The sequence below is a fragment of the Mustela erminea genome, chromosome 6 (assembly GCF_009829155.1).
Source record: "Mustela erminea isolate mMusErm1 chromosome 6, mMusErm1.Pri, whole genome shotgun sequence".
In the NCBI taxonomy this organism is placed as follows: Eukaryota; Metazoa; Chordata; class Mammalia; order Carnivora; family Mustelidae; genus Mustela; species Mustela erminea.
In genome coordinates this window covers 111,273,955-111,295,168 of record NC_045619.1, presented here as the reverse complement: position 1 = coordinate 111,295,168, position 21,214 = coordinate 111,273,955, and the positions used below count along the sequence as shown (strand labels likewise).

The window sequence follows — 21,214 nt, the reverse complement described above, 5'->3', positions numbered from 1 at the left end:
AGGGAATGTTCATTTTTGGAGATTTGATTTGGTTTCCAAACTTTTACAACTTTTTTCCTCTAATGATATTACCTCATATTTTCTAATGCTTTATTTTTATTAGATCCTAACAAACCCTAAGAAATAGTAGGTCAATTTTGTCCAACCATTGAAAATGGGAAGTTAAAACACAGAGACCAAGTGTTATTAAGTGACTTAATAATACTCATTGAGCATGTCCATGTGGTCAGCACCCACGTGTTACCCTGGGATAGCCCTCACAGCACCACGATGAGGGGTGGGTCAGCTCTGCTTATTTTACAGATGAAGGCATTGAAGATAGGGGAAGTAAAGCATATGGTGACCTTAAAATTTATTGCCCAAACTAGGACTCTTAAATGTGAAAAGGGACGCGGTTATTGGTTACTCAAGACAACAGGGGCAAACTCGGACTGTTCCCAGGAAGCCGGGACGTGTCATCATCCTACTTAACTACCTTGCCCAAGTTTACATAACTAATCAGTGACAGAGCTACATCCTGAACTCAAGGCTTTCAGACTCCAGCCATACTCTCGCTTCACCTGTACTGGAGTATCTCGTACACATTAGTTCCCAGCAGGACCACAAGAGAGCTAGGACTTTGGCCCTTTTGTTTTGCCAGTCACTGTCTCACAGCAGTTTGTCCTGAGTGTGTCATTATTATTTCTCTGTCCAATGGCAAGAGCCCTTGGCTGTTCGCCAAGCTTGTTTGCCTGTTTGCCAGCTTCTTAATACATGGCACTCTCCTTTCTGGTGTTGGTAGGAAAGCATGGACTTTGGAGTCAGGCAGATTTGTTCACAAATGTGAATTCTGGTGTCTTACATTTGACCTTGGAAACATTACTTAATTTCTCTGACCTCCTTTGACTTACCTATAAAATGAGAATCCTGCCTGCCTTGCTAGGTGTTTGTGAGCTGTAAATGGACACATGTAAAGTATCCAGAATACTACTGGCTTTTATTTAATGGCTATTAAATAAAAGTTGTTGTTGTTATTGTCATCATGTCACCATTTAATTATATCTAAGTGTAGTGTATGTGGAAGGAAGAAGTGAGTGGTGACCTGGGGACATGAAGAGACAACAAATGTCCCCTCCCTGCAATGGAGAATCTCCGAATCATTTAAGCAGGGAGGGGACATGATCTGATTTGCTTTGTAGAAAGATCACAACGTCAGAGGAAGACTGTTTGGAGAGGAATGAGCCTAGAGACAGGATGGCTTCAGTGGTAATGTGGGTGAGAAGTGATGGAGGCCATTCATATATACCAGTTAGTGGCTGGAGGGATGTAGAGGCAAATGCTTTTGAAATGTATTTAGGAGGTGGAATCCATGCAAGGAGACCAAAGGAAAGATAAAATATTTAAGAATATTTGTGGATTTCTGGTTTTAAGTCATTATAATTGAATGGAAAAAGAGATTCGTTTGTCATTTGAGGTGTCTATGAGGAACATTTAGGTGGAGAACTCAGAAGAGGGGTTGGGCCAAAGAAGAGAGATTTGGGACTCAAAGGAGAGCAGAAGGAAGTTGAACTAATGGGGCTACAGGAGGACCCCCTGGGGAGAGAGTGTACAGGGGGAAGAAAAGACTATCACCTTCCAGGGAGTTGAGAGAATTGGAGTCCACAAAAAGGGACTAGGTAGCCAGAAAGATAGAAGGACACTAGGAGAGCGCTCAGGCTGGAAAGCCCTCATTGCAATAGCAGCTGGGGGGTCTTTGTGAATGGGTGTTGCATGTGGAGTGTGAGCCAACTTCTAGAAAATTTGAAGAGGTGGAGTCATTTACTAGCCCTGGCCTGGAGAATGGTAGGTCTTCCACTGGGGGTGAGGAGGGCAGTGCGTGTAGGTGTTTGGCAGGGAGGAAGAAGGAGTAAAGTGAGCGGATACTGCCTCATGGCCTCTCAGTTCTTTGCAGTGTATGCTGCCTGCGGGAGCTCAGAGTGAGGCGCTGACAGAGGACCTGGGAAGGTGGGGGTTGGGATAGTTGGGGTCCAGTGGTGGTCTTATCCCTGTACCCCATTTTTCTTTGTCCTGCACTTGGATTTTGTGTGCCTGTGTGCATATGTGAGTGTATAATTACATATTTTTGTATCTGACAGACATCTAATTGGAATCACAGAAAGGAATGATCTCATTATTTGGGACACATGATAACTCTTCAATAAAATCTTCTTAAATACACGGTCCAACAATTGTGTGTTAGTGGGTCTGGCTGTAAATAATAGGTTATTTTATACTGTGGACGTTATATTAATAGGTGGACTAGATGATCTTCACTCCAGTTCTAAGGCTTTATGCCACGTATTTATTACTTTGTAAAAGATACACTATTTGTAATTTGTAAAATATACACATTACAAAGATAAAAATTTTTATTTTCTTAAAATATTTTGAATAATAGTTTAGAGCATTTATTTCCTTGCAGTCCGTAATTGGGCTTTTCACTAATTGGATTGTTCTCTGCTCCCCCTCCACACAGTTTATGCTTGACATTACAGTATCTACTGTAATGTCACTGTAATAAGACTGGCCTTCTTGGTACCATCTGTCTGAGCCAGCCAACGAAACTGTTGTGCCCTTCCATTTCCAGTAAAACATTGTCTTAGGTATTTTGTTCTGTGTATTTCTAGTATGTTACAGACATTAGCACAAAAAAACATTCCCATCACTTTTCTGGACATATTTAATGTTCTTATTTAACAGGGACTGATGTAATGCTTCTCACGCACTGGCCGTGTTCTGAGCACATTATAAATATGACCTCATTTCCTCCTCATTATGCCCCTGGGAGGTAGGGTCTGCATCTTCATCTCTGTCTCACAGACAGAGAAGGAGGCTAAGTGACGCGCCAGCTCATGGCGTGAGTTCTGGCTGAGTCCGATTCACCTGTCTTCTTGACAGCTCTTCCCCAGGGCTTCGTATGGCTGTGTAATTTATGAGCAAAGACTGGAGCCTAATTGGAAGATTTCATATATCCAAACATACACATGTCCAAGCATATGGACTTTTCAGAATCATGGGATGACTAAATTAATGTGGTATTATGTTAGATAATACTGAAACCGAGAACCATATATCTGGTGCACCATGCGCTCATTCAAAATACTGAACACATGAGAACACACGTTTCGGTGAAGTACATGTGTCTGTTGCTTCAGAGGCATCGCCGACGTTTCCCGCTGTCTGTGTTGCCGGACACACACTGGTGCCGCGCATCGGCATGTGCTGGTGCCTGGGCTGGCTCAGCCTTCCTGCTGCTACACAGAACAGTTCAAAACAGAACCCAGAACAGGAGAGCAACCCCAGAGTCCAGAGCTTTTCTGCTGCAGGATTCTTTGATTTTTTTAGTGACATAGATTTATTTGAGCTTTTTAAATTTGAGCTTTTTAGTGACACGGGTTTCGGATCCAGAGAAGTACACGTTCTCTGAATCTTGTGGTCCTGACATTCAACAAGTGACTTCACACCCAAATGGTATTTCAGAGTGATGAGGCATCCTGCAACTACAAATCTCTTTGTAACTCAATACTGAGGCTTTGTCTTCAAGTTAGACATTGTTACAGAGTTTGAAAGCTTAGTTGGTGTTCCCCTGGCAAACTGTAGGGTTCTTCACACCAGCCCTGAGTGCCAGGAGGCTGCTGCGCTCTGTGGGACTCCTGTCCAATGAACCCTCTGACCCTTAGGGACTGTGTGTGCCAGGGGTGTGCCTGCCCACAGGCTCACAGGAGTTTCTAGATTGAAGGGGGGTAGATTATGTTCACCTGCGTGCATCTCTCCTCTCCTCTCCTTGACACCCGTGCTCAAGTTTTCTTAGAGTAACTACTTACTCTTTGCAGTTCCCATCACGTTTTAATCCTGAGAAATATGTGTCAGAAGGAATAGTTGAAACCACACGAAACAGAAGTGAATTCTCATTGTACTTTTGCTTCATTGTTGGGGTTGTATCTAAAGTTATCCTGTGTCTCTAAAAATTCATTAACATACCAGTTGATTACAGAATTTTTGTGTTAAATGGAATACCTGTTGAGATTTTGTTTTGTAGTAGATTTTAAACCGGTGAGGAAAAATTTCCTAAGACCTTTAAAAGCTTGCTGCCTGTATTAATAGCTGTCTTATGTTCTGAGTTTTTGATGTGTTTTATGTGACTTAAATATGATTGCTATAAGAGGTTAAGAAGAGAAAAAATTATTTTTAGTGCCTTTGGATTACTGTAATGAGAATGTTGTAATTTGATAGATGTGAAAATGCCATCATAAAATTGACATTCAAACTGTAACTTCAACTTTGCGAGTTTTCTTTGTGCCCTTTTCTTACCCAGGCACAAAAGGGTGTAAGCTTAAGAAGGAAAGCCTGAGAACTGAATTTCCTTCCTGACTTTGGTTATTTCCTTCTGACCCACATGCTATTTATAAACCAGTGCTAGGGAAGGCTATAATGTTTCAGTAGTGCAGTGCCCTCTAGCTGTGATCTGATGAACTGGATACTTGAAATAGCGACTTGCCTGCCATTTATTTAGTTTTGAGGGGAGATTCTGTTTATACATTGGTTTTACATTTCTCAGGCTATTGCATATTTTCATAATTTTATTACAGAGGAAACTTTATTAAAAATGAAGTAAATTTTCATTTGGTCTGTGATTAGCTTTGAGGCTTCCTTTACATTTGTAAAGTGTGGACACGGGAATTTGTTGCGGGTGGGCACTCGAGGCAGGCAGTTTTATTAGCACTAAAGGGATTATTTGCATCAGTTGCTGAAAATGCCTCTTACGCTGTCAACATAGCACCAGGCAAATGGAAACTTGTTTGCGTGATTCGATTTTTTTCCCCCCTAACTTGCTTTTGAATAAGAACTATCTGGAGTAATGTCTACTAATCACATCGCCCACTTATTGGCAAAAATCTACTTAGTATTCAATTAGAATATCATCAGTGTATAATTTAAATTCTCTTTTCTTTACCAGTATGTTTCAGAAGTAGTTTTCAGTGCTGAGGTGCTTCAAAGAGCTCAAAGTTTATACATTTGTAAAAGAACCAGTCATAAGTTGGAACAGACACTACCTGAAGGCCATCCATTGGTTGTATTTTCAAAAGTGTCCAATAATCTTCTTCTTTAAAATATGTTTCACCCCTAACAAGAAATACTTTTTCCTTTATAACTTCACCTCCTGAAGTCAAGCTGATAAACCAGAAGATCTAAATTTACATTGGTTGCATTTTCCATGACCTCCAAATCAGCCGCACCCAGGAATAAAGAAAATGGGTATCAGTGGGTCTTTGCCTTGATCTCGATGCATAAAACCAGGATGCTGCCTTGATTAGGCGCTTTCACTGATGTAATGAGCAGTGTACTGATTGTTTCACACGGGCCTTAGGGTTAGGTGATTTTTGTGGATTTTGCAACACACTCATCGGCGCTTGCTTGTAAGAGAGTACTGTTCTCCTATTGAAGGAGGTTTGGGACTAGCAATGGTGGTGGTGACTTTTACATGTAGAAGAACAAGGGATTTCACTGTACAAAGAAAGTGTTTTTGTACTGTTCCTCATGGTGGTATTGATATTTCTTGCTAAAACATTTTCCTTCTGTGGTCTGATATCAAGTTTAAGGGAATGATGTTTCTTGGAAGAATTGTGAGTCCCATTTAATTGTCCTGTCTTGTTGCCATTGTTTTCTAGCATCCTCCAGGACAAATAGCGAGGAAATACAGCTCCTGCTCCACTATTTTCCTAGATGATAGCACAGTCAGTCAACCAAACCTCAAGTATACAATTAAATGGTGGGTATACACATTTTTGCTTGACTGAATGCTTTTTTCTGTTCCTTAACCTGACAGCTAACTGGTTGGTTGTGGGGTCTGGAAGTGGTAAGACTGGGCTGGAGGACAGGCCTTTGACTATTGAGGATATCTGTTTAAAAAGTGATTTTGGTAGTTAAAATGTGAGGTGTCCAAAATATTTGTGTACATTACCATTTACATAAAAGACCAGATTTAAAAATTATTTTAAATGTAGATGAGAACATGTATTTGATTTCTGCCTCCCCACTTTTTATTAAAGCCATCCTGGAATAACTCTACTAACATTTTACCTTTGAAATAAAGAGGGGCTTTTGCGGTCCCATTTAAGACTCAGGGCTACAGTAGAAAGCAGGCCTGACAGTGAAAGTGTATTTGCCCAGAGTTGAGAAATCTGAGTCCTGATCTTGGCTCTTTAGCAACAGGGAGGGTTTGGGTAAGACACTTCTCTTTGAAACCTTGTTTTAAAGAGGGGTTTAAGGGGAAAGGGGAGTCTTTGGATAAAATCCTTTCCCTTTCGGGCTTCCGTTTCCTTATTTTAAAATGGAAGGTAAGAGGGACGGAACACTTTTTTCTTGTAATGTTCCCCCATTAGCATTGTGATAATAATGGCCTTTGATAGAGATCGCAGAAAACCTGATGTGCTGGGGGTCTGTGGTCATCATTTCAACTGCAGAAAACCTGGGGTATTTTATTCTATATGTGTTTAAGAAATTACACATTTAACAACAGGCCAAGTTAGTGTATGATGTAAGTGTTTAAATTTCTAAATAAGAGGTATTCTTTCATTTCAGTGGGCCATGTTTTCAGGCTTAGAAGCCCTATTCTGAGTGTGGCCATATGTAATAATAAATCACAACCTCAGTCAGGCAGCAGGGACTGTGTCAGTCTTCTGCGGACAGTAGCCACTCCAGGTGCTGGAAAATGGGGCCCCTTGGAGGGAGGCTGCCTTCTGTCCTCAAGGGTTGCATGTTTTCTAAGATCTAAATAGAAATGCAGCTTCTTCCCTTATTACCTTGGCATTTTAGGGCATGATAAATGGTGAGTGGACATAAACCCAAACAGTCCATGTTTGTGGCTGGGAAGTGGTTTGCAGGTCATAGCCTTTGGGGCACGGTTTACTGCCAGGAAATAAGAAGTGCAGCACTTCTTGGGAGTATTTTCTAGAGTAAATCATTAGTGATTGTGGAGAGGAGCGGAAAGCCCTGAGGATCTATGTACCATGTAGCTGTTGGCATCCACACAAGTTCCAGAGAGCCTGGAATGAAAGCTGCCAACCTCTCTAATCCTGGGATCCTCTTCAGCGGGAGGGGAGGCCAGGTGGAGCAGAGGGCACCTTCACTTTCAGGGCCAGTGGGAGCTCTTGGGATTTACACATGGATCCGACTCAGTTGTTCAGTACTTCCCCCTGGGTAACTGAAAATGACCACTGGTTGTGACATAGACACTTAGGAGCCTGGTGGGAAAACTGGTTAACACTTGGATATGTCAGTGTCACCTAAGTTATAAATGTGCTGCTGTGCAAATCAGTGGTTCGAAGCCCTGGTTACACCTTGGAGTCCTCTGGGAGCTGGGAAGTATGCTGATGTTTGATGTCTTGCCCTGCAGATCTGGGCAGATCTGGTGTCTGGATTTTTAATACCCTCCCTAGGAGATTCTAGTAGTCAGCCAAGTTTGAGAACTCCTAATGTCAGTGGACAATTGCTCTCCCCTCCCCCACCAAAGTTCACTCGAAACTTTTAAATTATAGGTTAATATATGGAGAAAGGAGAGCTAAAAGCTGGCCCAGTTAAAGAGTAGACTGTTGAAACAAAACATTTAGTGTAGATACTGTGACTTCCCTCATCCAGAAGACATGTTCTTTGCACCACCTGAAATCCCTTCAGTCAGTAGTTCATTTATTTGTATTTTGGACCTGGGACTAAGGTGGACCCTAACCGAGGTAGTACCATCAAAATCCTTCCCTGTAAGTGCCTGCATCCCACTTGGCTGTGTTGTAGTCAAGGAGCAGAAGAGTAGAAGACGTGAGTGTTAACAGGCCTGGCTGAATGTTAGCCACGTCTTTGATGGTGTAAGGGGAGAGGGATACTCGGAAGGAGTCGTGTCAAAAAGCAGGGTAGAAAGAAGCTAAACCCGAATGCCCTCCTATTCTGGAACTCTGCCTGGAACTTAACCTGACACCTAACTAAAGGAAACTACTGTTTTCCTTTTTATGTTTTCCCTAAATCTAAGTTCTTTTCTCGGTCCCCTTTCCTGGGACATTACAAATACCAAAACCATTAAAACTCTTGAGCTTCATTATGGACATGGTGAGCATCTGTGGGCTGAACTTACTTCCTGAAAACCAAGTATGACCTTGTTTCTTTGAGAAAATCCTCTGACTTCTAACCATCAATTTCTAACTTAATTTTTTAAAAGAAAACCCTTTTGTAAAATGTGGGCTGCCAAAGGAACCAACATATTTTCAAAATCTAGTTGAGGAATGCATGGGGGTCAAGTGCTGTTCTAACAGTGAACGAAAAGTTTTAAATGTAACAAGTTTGGGTATTCTGTGCTTATTCTTCTCAGAGGCATAATTTCTTTTTTGAGAACTTGAGTTTCCCATCTTTCCCCTAAATGCCAACAGCTGTGTGGTATGAATTTAGCATTTGCTAACCAACCCCCATGCCTCTGCAGCCGACCTCCATCTTCCCTTCCAAAATCCTATAACAGGCATAGGAATGATGATGAGTGAAAAGGGTCTAGGGCCAGTGGAGCCCCATGCACAATAGCGGCCAAATCACCCATGGTCCTTGGCCTCTGAAGGTTGGAGAGCAGCTGCTTGCCCGCATGCTTGCACCCCCTGCACCTCCTCTTTGCTGCCGGAACCCACCATCTCTTGGTCTTCAGAGGTTTCAGGATTGTCATGCGCTTTGCTGATTTAGCTCTAGGTCAGAGGATAAGTACAAGGCCAACAGCCACAAATCTGTTTTGTTTTCTTCATCAGGAAAATAGCATTTCTTTATTCCCAACCGTGTGGCAAACACAGTTGAGCAAACCCTTTGGTCCAAATATACCTCTGGTTTGACCCCAGCCCATCTTTGGTGAGATCTCACCATTTTCTGAGGATGTAGCAGAACTGACCAGGCCTCCAAAGCCCAAAGTGTGGGATTGATTTTCAGCTGACTGCCCCGTGCTTCCCACAATTACTCCTTTCATGATGACCAACTAAACTGGCCCATGGAGCTGTGCTGTATGTGAATTTTGAACTTGGTTTTCCTACTTTTGGGGATATCATCTCGAGTGGAAACTGTCCTACATTGTGGCTCTCTTTTTCCTGAAGATCTAAGGCCATGATGACGTCCAGTTTTGCTTTTGGTTTAGGAGATTCAGAAGATAGTGACCTTGGGGCCCTGAAGATTTCACTCCATTTGCAGAAGCAAAAACACCCCTTGAGTTGAAATTGTGCTAGGGTAACAACTATAATGATAATGAATTTTGTTTTAGAATTTTGGTTGAAATAACACTTTTATATATTTCATTTGGTTATAATAGCTCTGTAATATATATTGAATTGTCCTAATTTTGTAGGTAAGGAAATGTAGGCTCTGGGAGGTAAATGAACTCTAATAAATGAAGCAGCCAGGTTTTAAACCCAGTTTGTTCTCCCTATCCAGAAATACTTTTCCTGTGTCATGCTCCCTTATAGAGGAGGCAAGAACCATTTTCTTCCTCAATCAATCGAAGTGATTAAACTAGTCACTACACCACATCCAGTCATATGAAACATCCGTTTAAATCTGACATTAGATTAGAAAACAGTTATCATCACAGCATGACTATTAAATGAATTAAACAGCAAATTCTTCCCTTTTCCCAGAGGCAACATGGTAGCACGAAAGGGCCCCAAACCACTGTACCAGTCAGAAATCCTGGTGTCCAGTGTCTGAACCTGAATTTTTCTCACTTATGAAATAGAGTTGATAACATCTACTGTTTTTCACTACTGGGCTGTTAACGTATGCTTGAAAACTGTATAATTTTTATTTTTTAATTCTGAAGCCCTTTCACCCCAGTTATAATTCCTTTGTCAGCTTGGACACTCTTAAAGATGTTAGGAGAAAGAGAATATATTGCCATTTGCTCAAGAGGACTTTTAACACTTAGCTGAAATCCTATGAATGAATATGCCCAGAGAGAGAGAATGCCTTGGAAGATGAGAGGTTTCTTTTCATTGTCATAGGAAGTCATAGGGAGCCTTTGAGCTGTTTGGAGTCCAACACTGAGTAAGCGGATATGTTTTGGATTGAACCCTCCACCTGCGTCCTGTGCCCTGGATGGTGGTTTCTGTGCTCTGAGTACCCAGAGCACAGTCCGATGCAGCCAGTTAGTGAAATTCTTAGAAGCCTAAGCATAAATTCTGTTTTCCTCAGTAAATTTTGAAGTAAAACAAAAGTAGTGGAATGATTTAGACAACTTACAGAAGAGGAAATTAAAAAAATATATAGGCCAGTTAACATGAGTAACCCTGCTAACTTAATAGGTGGTTATAGGAACTCACACTGAAAACAAGCGCACTTCTTTACCTCTCTGGTTAGAGAACCGTTTTTCAAAATAGTCAAGGTAAGTGTCAGCAAGGATGAGGTTGCAGCAGACACTGGTGGGGAAGTGAACCAGCATTCTTTTTCTGCAAAAATTGGTGGCAGTGTATGTGGGGAGCCTTACAATTATTAATGACTTCAGATTGGATAATTTCAATTACAGAGTGTTTCCTTATGGAAATAATATGGTCCCGGGTTGCACAAGTACTTATCTATGAAGGTATCAATATGGTGTTAATTATAATTGCAAAATACCAGACACAAGTGTTGAGTAGCAGGGCAGTAGTTATTCAGCAGCTATACAGTGGACTGTAAGCAGCCATTTAAAGTCATGTTTTTTTAAAACATATTTTAATGGCAAGAAAAATATTAATGAGGAAAAAGTAGTATGCAAACCTGTTTATACATTTCATTTATAGATAAGAATAGATATCTTTTTTTCCTTTTAAGGATTTTATTTATTTGACACAGAGAGAGAGAGCACAAGTAGGCAGACTGGCAGGGAGAGGGAAAAGCAGGCTCTCTGCTGAGCAGGGAACCCCATTTGGGACTTGATCCCAGGACCCTGGGATCATGACCCAAGCTGAACGCAGACGCTTTACCAACTGAGCCACCCAAGTGCCCCAAATAGGAATAGATACCTATATATCTCAAGCTAACAGTAGTCACCTTTAGGCAGATGGTTTACTTTTTTTTTTTTTAATATACCTTCTGTATTTTCCAGAAGTTCTACAATATGAATATAACACATTTTTAAAATCAGTAAACCATTATTTGGAAAAAAATATTCAGGGGAGGGGAGTATCTTCATTAAATTCACATCTTTTAAAATGTAAAATAAAATTTTAAGGTAGTGTTAAAATAAGAGTTATAGGGATTCCTGGGTGGCTCAGTTGGTTAAGCGTCTGCCTTTGGCTCAGGTCATGATCCCAGGGTCCTGGGATTGAGTTCTACATCGGACTCCCTACTCAGCAGGGAGCCTGCTTCTCCCTCTGCCGGCTCTGCCTGTTCCCCCTGCAGCTCTCTGTGCTGTTGCTGTCTCTCTGACAAATAAATAAATAAATAAATAAAATCTAAAAAAAATATCTGGGGGGAAAAAAAGAGTTATAGTTCTATTTCAGTAAGTGAATGAGTAAGTTAGGTGGATTGCCAAGAGGTTATTGATTTAAAAGGAAAAAACCCCAGCAAACCACTGTGGGTGATACTCACATCTTTAGGTAGTTATAAAGAAACTATAGTTTTTCTAAATTAGGAGGTACTAAGTTGGAAATTTCCAATGGTATTTGATTTTACAAAGTGCCAGCATTTTGCAAGTGAAGAAAGCTTAAAATTTCAAGTAGAAAGAGAATTTGTTTCTAAACACCTCTTGAAGTTTTTGTGTTCCTGGAAAAGATTTAATAGTTGCAGGGAATGAGTACAAGATTGACTTCCTTTGGAGAGTGTGATTTCTTGATTAGTGTTCTGAATTAAATGGGACTATTCAGTTGAATTGTTTGACTTTTACTTCAGTTTATATATTTATGGTCAGAAAGATAATATATAACATTTTGAATATGCTTACAAAACATTGAACCCTGCATTTTATTTTACAGTGTAGCTCTCGCAATATATTACCACATCAAAAACAGGTATGTGGATGATTAATTTTGTGCTAAAAACATTACACATTATCTCCTATTTTGTTTCTCCTATTTTTTTCCTCTTATGTTCTAGTTGCTTCAGCCTTTGTATTCTTTACTCATGTTGTCATGGAATTTCTAGAGTTAGTTTAATTTACCAAAACTTCCCAGGTAAGTGCTGAACTGCTAGCAGCTCAGTCAGAGGGAACCAAATGGGTGTTCGTGTTTGAAGCCAGCAGAACACAGCAAACCTTCTTGATAATGCCCAGCTTCCTTTTCACTCTTGAGTTTCTGTATAATTTGCTTAAACAGTCTTTCTTTTATAAACTACTATTTTAAAAATTTACTATGTGCTACTTCAACACGAGAAAAAATGTTTATAGTTTTAAATGAGAAGGAACTTCGGTGTAAATTTAGATGTAAACTATTTTAATGTAGTAGAAACCTTCTCTCTGGTAGAAGTCAGATGACAAAACAGATGAAGGAGGAGCCGGCACAGTGAGGTGCTGTGGTCTCTGTGGCGCCCAAGTCAAGGCACTGTGCATCCAGTGCAAGTCACCACTTTTGATGGCATTTACTGGCCTTATAACAACCAGCCATTCTTTTAGAGATGTATGGATTACTGAGTTAAGCTTTTCTACACATTACCTCTTGTTTTTCAGTATAAAATCATGAAACTCTTAATGAAGTGTTTAAGTTAAATGTTGTGAAAAGTTCAAATTAGTTTCCAGGGCAAACTGAATGTTCATTTTTACCCTTGAACTTCTTTCCTTTCAGCTACCATATAGTGATGGTTTAAGTATATCCATTAGCCTTTGTTGAGAAGCAAGATGTTTAAAGAAGTTTGTCACTTGCATAGATTTGGTTCATTTGAAAACTCAGAAAATGAAAATCTAGATTTTTTTTTTTTTTTTTGCTTAGGTTAATTCAGCTAAATATGGTTTATAACCTTCATTTCATAGTCTTTAAATAGAAATGATTAAATATTGTACACAAGAGAGATTATTTGTGGATAACCAGTAGCATCTCTGACATCTAACATTGACTTTAGTTTTTTGAAATACGTTAAATCAAAATGTATTTTTATTTTATTTTGAGTGACATTCTTGCAGAAAGTAAACTCCATTTTCTCTTATTTTCCCCACCAGGGACCCAGATGGAAGGATGCTCTTAGATATTTTTGATGAAAACCTTCACCCTCTTTCGGTAATCTCTTCCTTCTGATAGTGTTTAATTATTTCTCTTCTGTTTTTATTGGGTGGCCAGTCATCTGAAAACATTTCCTTCCCCAGAAATCCGAAGTGCCACCAGATTATGATAAACACAACCCAGAGCAGAAGCAGATTTACCGGTTTGTTCGGACACTGTTCAGTGCTGCTCAGCTGACGGCCGAATGTGCCATTGTCACCCTGGTGAGTGCCTTCCCAATGACCACAGCCATTCTCTAGATGACTGGAGTGGGTGCAAACGGAGTCTCACCAGGTACCCTCGGGAAACTACATCTTCGCCTTCAAGGTTGTCTCCCCCTCCCCCCCGGAGAGTACAGAATGGATGTCCCAAAAGGGGAGTGTGAAGTCTGTTCCACCGTCCCCACCTAAAGTCAGTTGTAAAATCACATTCAAAACCAATGAATGTTGAAACATTAAATGCACATAAGTAAAACCTTGGGCTAAAAGGGAAGTAAGAAGGACCAAGGCCACTTACTCCCTACTAATGTCCCGGTTTCCTGTTAAACCCTGCAAAGGTTTTAATGACATTAAGAAGATGTGATAAACACATACATCCTCTATGACTCCCATTATAGGAAGAGGTACTATATGTTGCTGCCTTCTTTTTTGTGATTTTTGTGTCAATAATGTGTTTGTAAGATAGAGACAACATGGACGTGTACTTTAAGACACACAGAGATAAAAATCTGTAATCTTACTTAGATTCTTAAAACTTTAGGGGCTATTTAGGTCAAATCTCATTTGGGAAATAGATGGACAGTAGAACCCGTTTTCGCTGACCTTTTATTTTACATTGCATGCAACTCAGATAAGCAGTTAGCTGTGCCTGTGAGTGAGCCCTCCCAGAGGGAGAGCAGAAAGCCATTCCCTGTTGCTTCTGAGAAGAGATTGTTATGTCCACTAGAAAGTTTACAGGCCACCCAAGGATCCTTTGTATCTCTGCTACACTAAGAGCTTTATGCCCTTCAGCTAATTCAACAGTAAACCTGTTTGTTTATTCATTCAGTGGTTTGTCGTTTGTGTGTTCAGGCTTTCTCTCACTGAACTTGCCACCTAATGGGTAAAACAGACATTGAGCAAGTAATCATTGGGTATTTAGAATGATAATAGCTCTTCGGTCCTATGTGAGAAGTGTATTTATGGCTTAGTTGTTCACCCAGTGGATTTCAAGCTCTTATAAAAACATGCAGCAGGGAAACAGAGTTGAAATTGTTGTAAAGGGAAAATGGTGATAAAGAGAAAAGGAGGGTAAGAAAACCAGATGAAACCACAGATGAGATTCATACTAAACTTTCATGCCATGATGATTTATTTTGAAGCTGCTGCGGATGGAACATGGTGGGGATTTTTTTTTTTTACCTTTAATTCTTAAGAAAATTATGACCTGTGACCTAGTTGTTTAGACTTATTAGCATGAAGAGGTTAGTGTCCTGTGGAGGACAGAGGGCTGAGATTTTAATCCCTGCCACTCCCAGCTTTGGTGGAGATGTTGAGAGAACATCTAAAATGCATTCCATTTCCAAGGGTGACAGGGAGGATTGGTTAATTCATGTCTTTGGAGTGCTGTAGGAGTGGTGCATTTTTGTCAGTAATTATAACTACTGAAATCTTCACTTGTCCTCTTAGATAAACTGGTGCTTAGCAGGAGATTAGCTTGTATTGAGGTCTTAGTAGTTCCAGCCTAAAGATAAGCAGCTTTGGGGTCCTGTGTGGTGGGTACAGCACTGCAGACTGACCCCCCCGGCTGCTGCTGTTGTGCTGCTGCTTGTGAGGCCAAGAGTCAGCCTGCATGGGCAGAAGGCGGATCTGTGCGTGTTCTGAGCTAGACCCTTGTGTGATAATTCTTCCCTTTGCTCTGTCCCTTGGAATTGGAAGCAGCCATTCAGAGCAGGTTCAGTCTGAGTAGACAGAGAAGCATTAACCTCTGCCTTTCTACTGGGCATTCTCTTGGCATCTTGGCATGCTGCCCAGGAGGAGGCTGATGGTCGGAGGAGGCTGGTGGTGCAGGGAGGACAGCAAGTTAGCTGTGGCCCTGTTGCTCACAAGGAGCAAAACTGCAGCCTTCCTGTGGTAAGACGGCTTCCAGGACCTTCAAATACTCAGAACCTAGTTACTGCAAAGCAAGTATTTCACAGCTTAATTAACTTTATTCTAAAAGAGTCACAGTAACTTTACATCACCAAATGTATTTTTTTAGCCTAGCAGAATATTGGGAAATCTCTGCCATTGATATTGACGCATGAGGAAATTAAAGGGGATAGGTAACTGAAATTGCTCTTTGCTGATTTCTGAGAAGTTTTCACTTGGGGGCATTGTGTAATATTCCCACTCACAGCTGTGGGGAGCCAGGGTTGGGTGGAAGGCCATGGTGCCCAGCTGCCCCTCTGTAGAGCCCGTCCTTTCCCTCAGGGGTTATTAGAGCTGGGTTAAACTTAAAGCTGTGAACAGACAGCCATTTCAGTCCCATGTGTGATGCTTGGATAACAAAATACAGCTCCCTGTCAAAGCCAGGGATTTTGACTAAAAGGATGAGAAACCCACACAAAGAGGCCAAGGCAGGAGATTTATTGGAAGGTTCAGGAATCCCATATATCTGTGTACTCACCCTCCAGCAGGTTCCTCTATCCGTCCCCTTTCTGGGGCTGCCTCTTCTTGTTTCTGCTCCTCCCTTTGGGTTTGCAATATTGAATTTCAGGTTGGCTTCTGGCTGGTTGGACGTGGCAGGGAAGTAACTGCCCTAACCTTGACTGTCCATCACTTTTTCACTGAAGGCCCAACACTGGCTAATTCAGCCTCTTGTGTTTAGTTCAGATTTTGGAGAGGGGGTGAATTTTGATTGGCTTTATCATTGACTAACCCAGTTCCTTTGGGTCAGATGTTTACCCTTAAAGCAGTCATGACCCAGAGGTGATAGGACAGAGGGACCCAGGGCTCTGTCCTGAACCATTGTTTTTCTTACTCTGTTCAGAACCTTCAGTGGTTCCTCATCTTCCTCAAGAAAGACACCGAGAAGGCCCTTATGTAACCTATAGCAAGGTTAGGCCACCTTTCATTGCAACTCAGCTGCCTCTCTTCATACCAGTACCTGACTTGGGACTTTGGCATGTGACACTGCTGCCTGGAGTCCTCTTTCCCAATAGGCATGTGGCGCCACTCTGCCTTCCTTCAAGTCTTTGCTCAAAGGGCACATCCTCGAGGCCATCATACTCTGAATTGTAATCTCCCTCCTCCCCCACATTCCTTTCTCATCATTTCCTGCTTTGTTTTTCTTCATAGCGCTTGTCACCAATTAACATTTTTTATGCTTTACTCATTTATCTTATTTTGTTTATACGTTCCATGATTAAGAGGTTTTTAAAAAATCTTTTTGTCGTTCTTGTTCACTGCACTGTGACCAACATCTGGAACAAAGCTGGGTGCCTAATAAATATTAAATATCAAAGTAAGTGTAGAATAACTGCCTACTCCTGAGGTAACTGAAAGTGGTATTGATGTGCCTTGCACTTCGCCTGAAACAGGGGGAGCGTTCAGGAGCTACTTGCGGTAGTCTTCTCCTACGCTGGGAGTTTTATAACTTTAAACTCTATTCTGCTATTTTGCTTAAGGTATTAAGGTAAGCTTTCTGAAGGGAGGGTGGCGAAGTCATTGGCCTGGGGACATTGCTCAGCCGAGCCCCTGGGTGTTGCTTATAAGGTTGGTTCTATCTGGAGGGCCGCAGTGATGGATGATGGGAGAGAGGGAGGAGGTTAGTTAGTAGCTGATAGACAGGAGTCGGGCATAAAGAAAGGGGGAGTGGAGAAGAAATGAGGATGGCAACAAATGGGACTAACCAGACAGAAGATGTATTACCTTTTTATTAATTTCTTCTTTTTTGCAGCTTTATTGAGATATAGCTTAACTTACCATAAAATCCCCTTATTTAAAGTAAGCACTTCAGTGGTTTTTTGGTATCTTTTGGCAACCATCACCACAGCCTAATTTCAGAATATTTTCATCATCCCATAAAGAAACCCTTTAGCAGCCATTCCCCATCCCCAGACCCCATTCTAGACACAGATAACCCCACCAATCTATTTTCTTTCTCAAGGGACTTCCCTATTCTAGACATTTCATAGAACAGATGAATACAATATAGCCTTTTGTGACTGGCTTTTCACTTAAGGTAATGTTTTTAAACATAATCCATTTTGTAACATGTAGAGTATTTCATTCTTTTTTATTGCTAAATAATCTTCCATTTTGTTTAGTCATTCATCAGTTAATGGGCATATGAGTTTCTGTTTTTTAGCTATTATGAATAATGCTACTGTGAACATTTGTGCACATTTTTTTTTTTTTTTTTTGAGTAGGCATATATTTTCATTTCTCTTGCTGTATACCTAAGAGTGGAATTGCTGGGTCATATGGTAAGTCTTTAATTTTTTTGAGGAACAGTCTGTTTTTCTGTGTGGTTGTACCATTTTACATTCATTCCACTTGGCAGTTCCATAATAGGAGGGTTCCAGTTTCTCCACAAAATATCCTTGCCAACACTTGTTGTTGTCTTTTTGGATGTTGGCCATTCTAGTAGATATGAAGTGTTGAGCATCTTTCCATGTGTTTATTGGGCATTTGTTTATCTTCTTTGGAGAAATGTCTATTCAAATTCTTTGCCGATTTTTAAATTGGGTTGTCTTTTTATTATTGAATTGTAAGAGTTCTTTATATGTTCTGCCTTAAAAGTCCCTTGTCAGGTAATGATTCACAAGTATCTTCTCCTATTCTCTGTGTTGTCATTCACTTTATTAATAGTATCATTTACAGTTTAGGTTTTTCATTTTTATAAAGCCCAATCTGTATGTATTTTTTCTTTTGTCTCTGTGTTTTTGGTGTTGTATCTAAGAAACCATTAAATAACAGGGTGATGTGATTTACTCTGATGTATTCTTTTAGGAGTTATGTAATTTTAGGTCTTATATTTAGGTATATACATTTAGGTATGATCCATTTTGAACTCATTTTTGTGATGCAGGGATCCAGATTTATTCCTTTGCATGTGGATATCCAGTTGTTGCAGTGCCATTTGTTGAAGAGACTGTCCCTTTCTCATTGAATTGTTTCATAACTCTTGTCAAAAATCAGTTGACCATAAATGGGCAAGTTTATTTCTGGACTTTCAGTTTTATTTCATTGGTCTGTTTGTATTTCCTAATGTCCACACCACACTGTCTTGATTATCAGAGCTTTGTAGTTGAAGTTAGAAAGTTTAACTCTCAGGGCACCTGGGTAGCTCAGTCGGTTAAACGTCCGACACTTGATTTTGCCTTAGATCTTGAGATTGGGCTCTGTGCTGGGCATGGAGCCTGCTTAAGGTGCTCTCTCCCTCTGCCCCTCCCCTCACTCTCCCACTCTCTCTCAAAAAGAAAAAAGGGAAGTATTTATCTGAATCTTCCAACTGTGTTCTTCTTCAAGATTTTTTTAGCTATTCTGTGACCCTTACATTTTCAATTTTAAAATCAGCTTGCTAGTTTCTGCAAAACAAACAAGCAGAAACAAAACCAGCTAGGATTTTGTCAGGGACCGCATTGAATATGTAGATCAATTTGGGGACTATTGTAGTTTTAACACCAGTAAGTCTTCTAGTCCGGGAACATGGGATGTCTTTCCTTTTAGATTTTCTTCATTTTCTTTAAGAAGTTTTATAGTTTTCAATGCATAAGTCTAGCACTTCTTCATAAAATTTATTTCTGGGTATTCTGTTTCATGTAATAGTAAGTGGAATTGTTTTCTTAATTTTTATTTTCAGATTGTTTATTGCTAATGTATAGGAATATAATTTATATTTGTAGATTCATCTTGTATTCTTCCACATTGCTGAACTCATTTTAGTCCTAATAGTATTTTACTAGATTCCTTAGAATTTTTGATATGGAAGGTCATGTCATCAGCAAATAGGTATAGTTTCACTTCTTCCTTTCTAAGCTGAATGGTTTTTCCTGTTTTTTTTTTTTCTGGCATATTTGGCTTAGCTAGACCTCTAGCACAGTGTTGAATAGAAGTGATGAGAGTACGCATCCTTGTTTTGTTCAAAATCTTATAGGGAAAGCTTTCCATCCTTTTCTGTTGGGTACGTTAGCTTGGGTTTTTCATAGATGCCTTCTGTCAAGTTGAGGAAGTTCCCTTGTGTTCCTAATTTGTGGAGTTTTGTTTTGTTTTTCTTAAAAGAGTATTAGATTCTGTCAGATGCTTTTCCTGCATGTATTGAGATTGATCATTGGTTTTTCCGTTACTTTATTGATATGTTAAAACCAACCTTGCATTCCTGGGATAAATTACCCACTTGGTTATGGTATACAATTATTTTTATGTGTTGCTGGATTTGGTTTGCTAATTTTTGTTGAGAATTGTTGCATTTATATTTGTAGGGGATATTGCCCTTTGAGTGTATTGTGATCTCTTCGGTTTTGGAATCAGCATAATGTTGACCTCATGATTAAGAAGCATTCCTTCCCTTGCGGTTTTTCTTTCTCTTTTTTTTTTTTTAATTTTAATTTTCATTTTTTGTTGTGTTATTTTAGTCATCATACCATACATCATTAGTTTTTGATGTAGTGTTCCAAGATTCATTGTTTACATATAACACCCAGTGCCCCAGTGCTCCATGCAATATGTGCCCTCCTTAATGCACACCACCGGGCCTTTCTGTTTTTCTGAAGAGTTTGAGGATTGGTGTTAATTCTTATTTTAAATGTTCGGTAGAATTCACTACCAAAGCCGTTTTGGTCAGTATTTTTCTTTGTTGGAAGTTTTTATATTATAAATTCAGTCTCTTTCCTTAATATAAGTCTATTCCAATTCTCTATTTCTTCTTCAGTTAGTTTGTGTCATTTAGGAATTTGTCCATTTCATCTAAGTTATCCAGTTTGTTGGATGATAGTTGTTTATAGTATTCCCTTATAATTTTTATTTCTGTTAAGTCCATTGTAATGTCTCCTTCTCTTACTGCTTTTACTAATTTTAGTCTTCTTTCTTTTTTTCTTGATTGGTCTGGCTAAAGGTTTATCAATTTTAGTGATCTTTCTAAAGAACCAACATTCAGTTTTATTGATTTTCTGTTTTTCTGTTATGTATTTCATTTATTTCCACTCTAATCTTTACTAATTCCGTCCTCCTGCTTACTTTAGGTTTAGTTTGCTCTTCTTTTTCTTCTGGTTACTTACAAATACTGTTCATAAAAATCAATTGTATATTATTTTACTTGGTAGAGAATTAAAATACCGAAGTGGGAATTAAACTAAAGAAATTACAGCTTAAGGTGGAAGGTTAGGTTATTGATTTGAGATTTCTCCTTTTTTAATGTGGGGATTTAATAAACATCCCTCTAAGCTTCAGGTATTTTACATAAATTTTCATATATTGCATTTTCATTTTTGATACATTTTCTTGAGTTAGTTTTTAATTTTAGATATATAGGAATCGTGAAGATAGTACAGAGTTCCCATATACCTCAAACCTAGTTTATTTCTAACATCTGTAACATTATATAACATCTATAACATTATTTTTGGCCTCTTATATGTGTGTATTTGTTACAATTAAAGAACTGATAGTGATTAACCAAAGTTCATGCTTTATTCACATTTGCTTAGTTTTACCCATTGTCCCTTCTCTTTCCCAGGATCTCATCCAGGATACCATATTATATTTAGTTGTCATATCTCCTTTGGCTCCTCTTGTCTGTGATTGTTTCTCAGACTTTTTTGTTCTTTTAGGTTTTTATTTTAATTACTTTTATTTCATTTTATTTTAATTACATTTAGTTAATTACATTTAGTTAATTTACAGTGTTATATTAGTTTCAGGTGTACAGTATAGTGATTCAACAATTCCATACATCAGGCTTGTGCTTATTACAAGTGCACCTATTTAACTCCTCCCCCTGCCACCCTCCCCTCTGGTAACCATTAGTTTGTTCTTTATAATTAAGAGTTTGTCTCTTGG

General features: G+C 39.6%; 1 protein-coding gene across 3 annotated transcripts in view; it reads left to right on the top strand.

Moving 5' to 3' along the window:
• Positions 1–21,214, top strand: part of CCNY (cyclin Y) — a 320,551-nt gene that overhangs the window by 271,051 nt on the left and 28,286 nt on the right. For all 3 annotated transcript variants that reach the window (XM_032349316.1, XM_032349318.1, XM_032349317.1), the window contains 4 exons: positions 5,688–5,788; positions 11,979–12,014; positions 13,154–13,211; positions 13,298–13,417. In XM_032349316.1, coding sequence (XP_032205207.1) covers positions 5,688–5,788; positions 11,979–12,014; positions 13,154–13,211; positions 13,298–13,417 — 315 coding nt within the window. The remainder of the gene's footprint in view (positions 1–5,687; positions 5,789–11,978; positions 12,015–13,153; positions 13,212–13,297; positions 13,418–21,214) is intronic.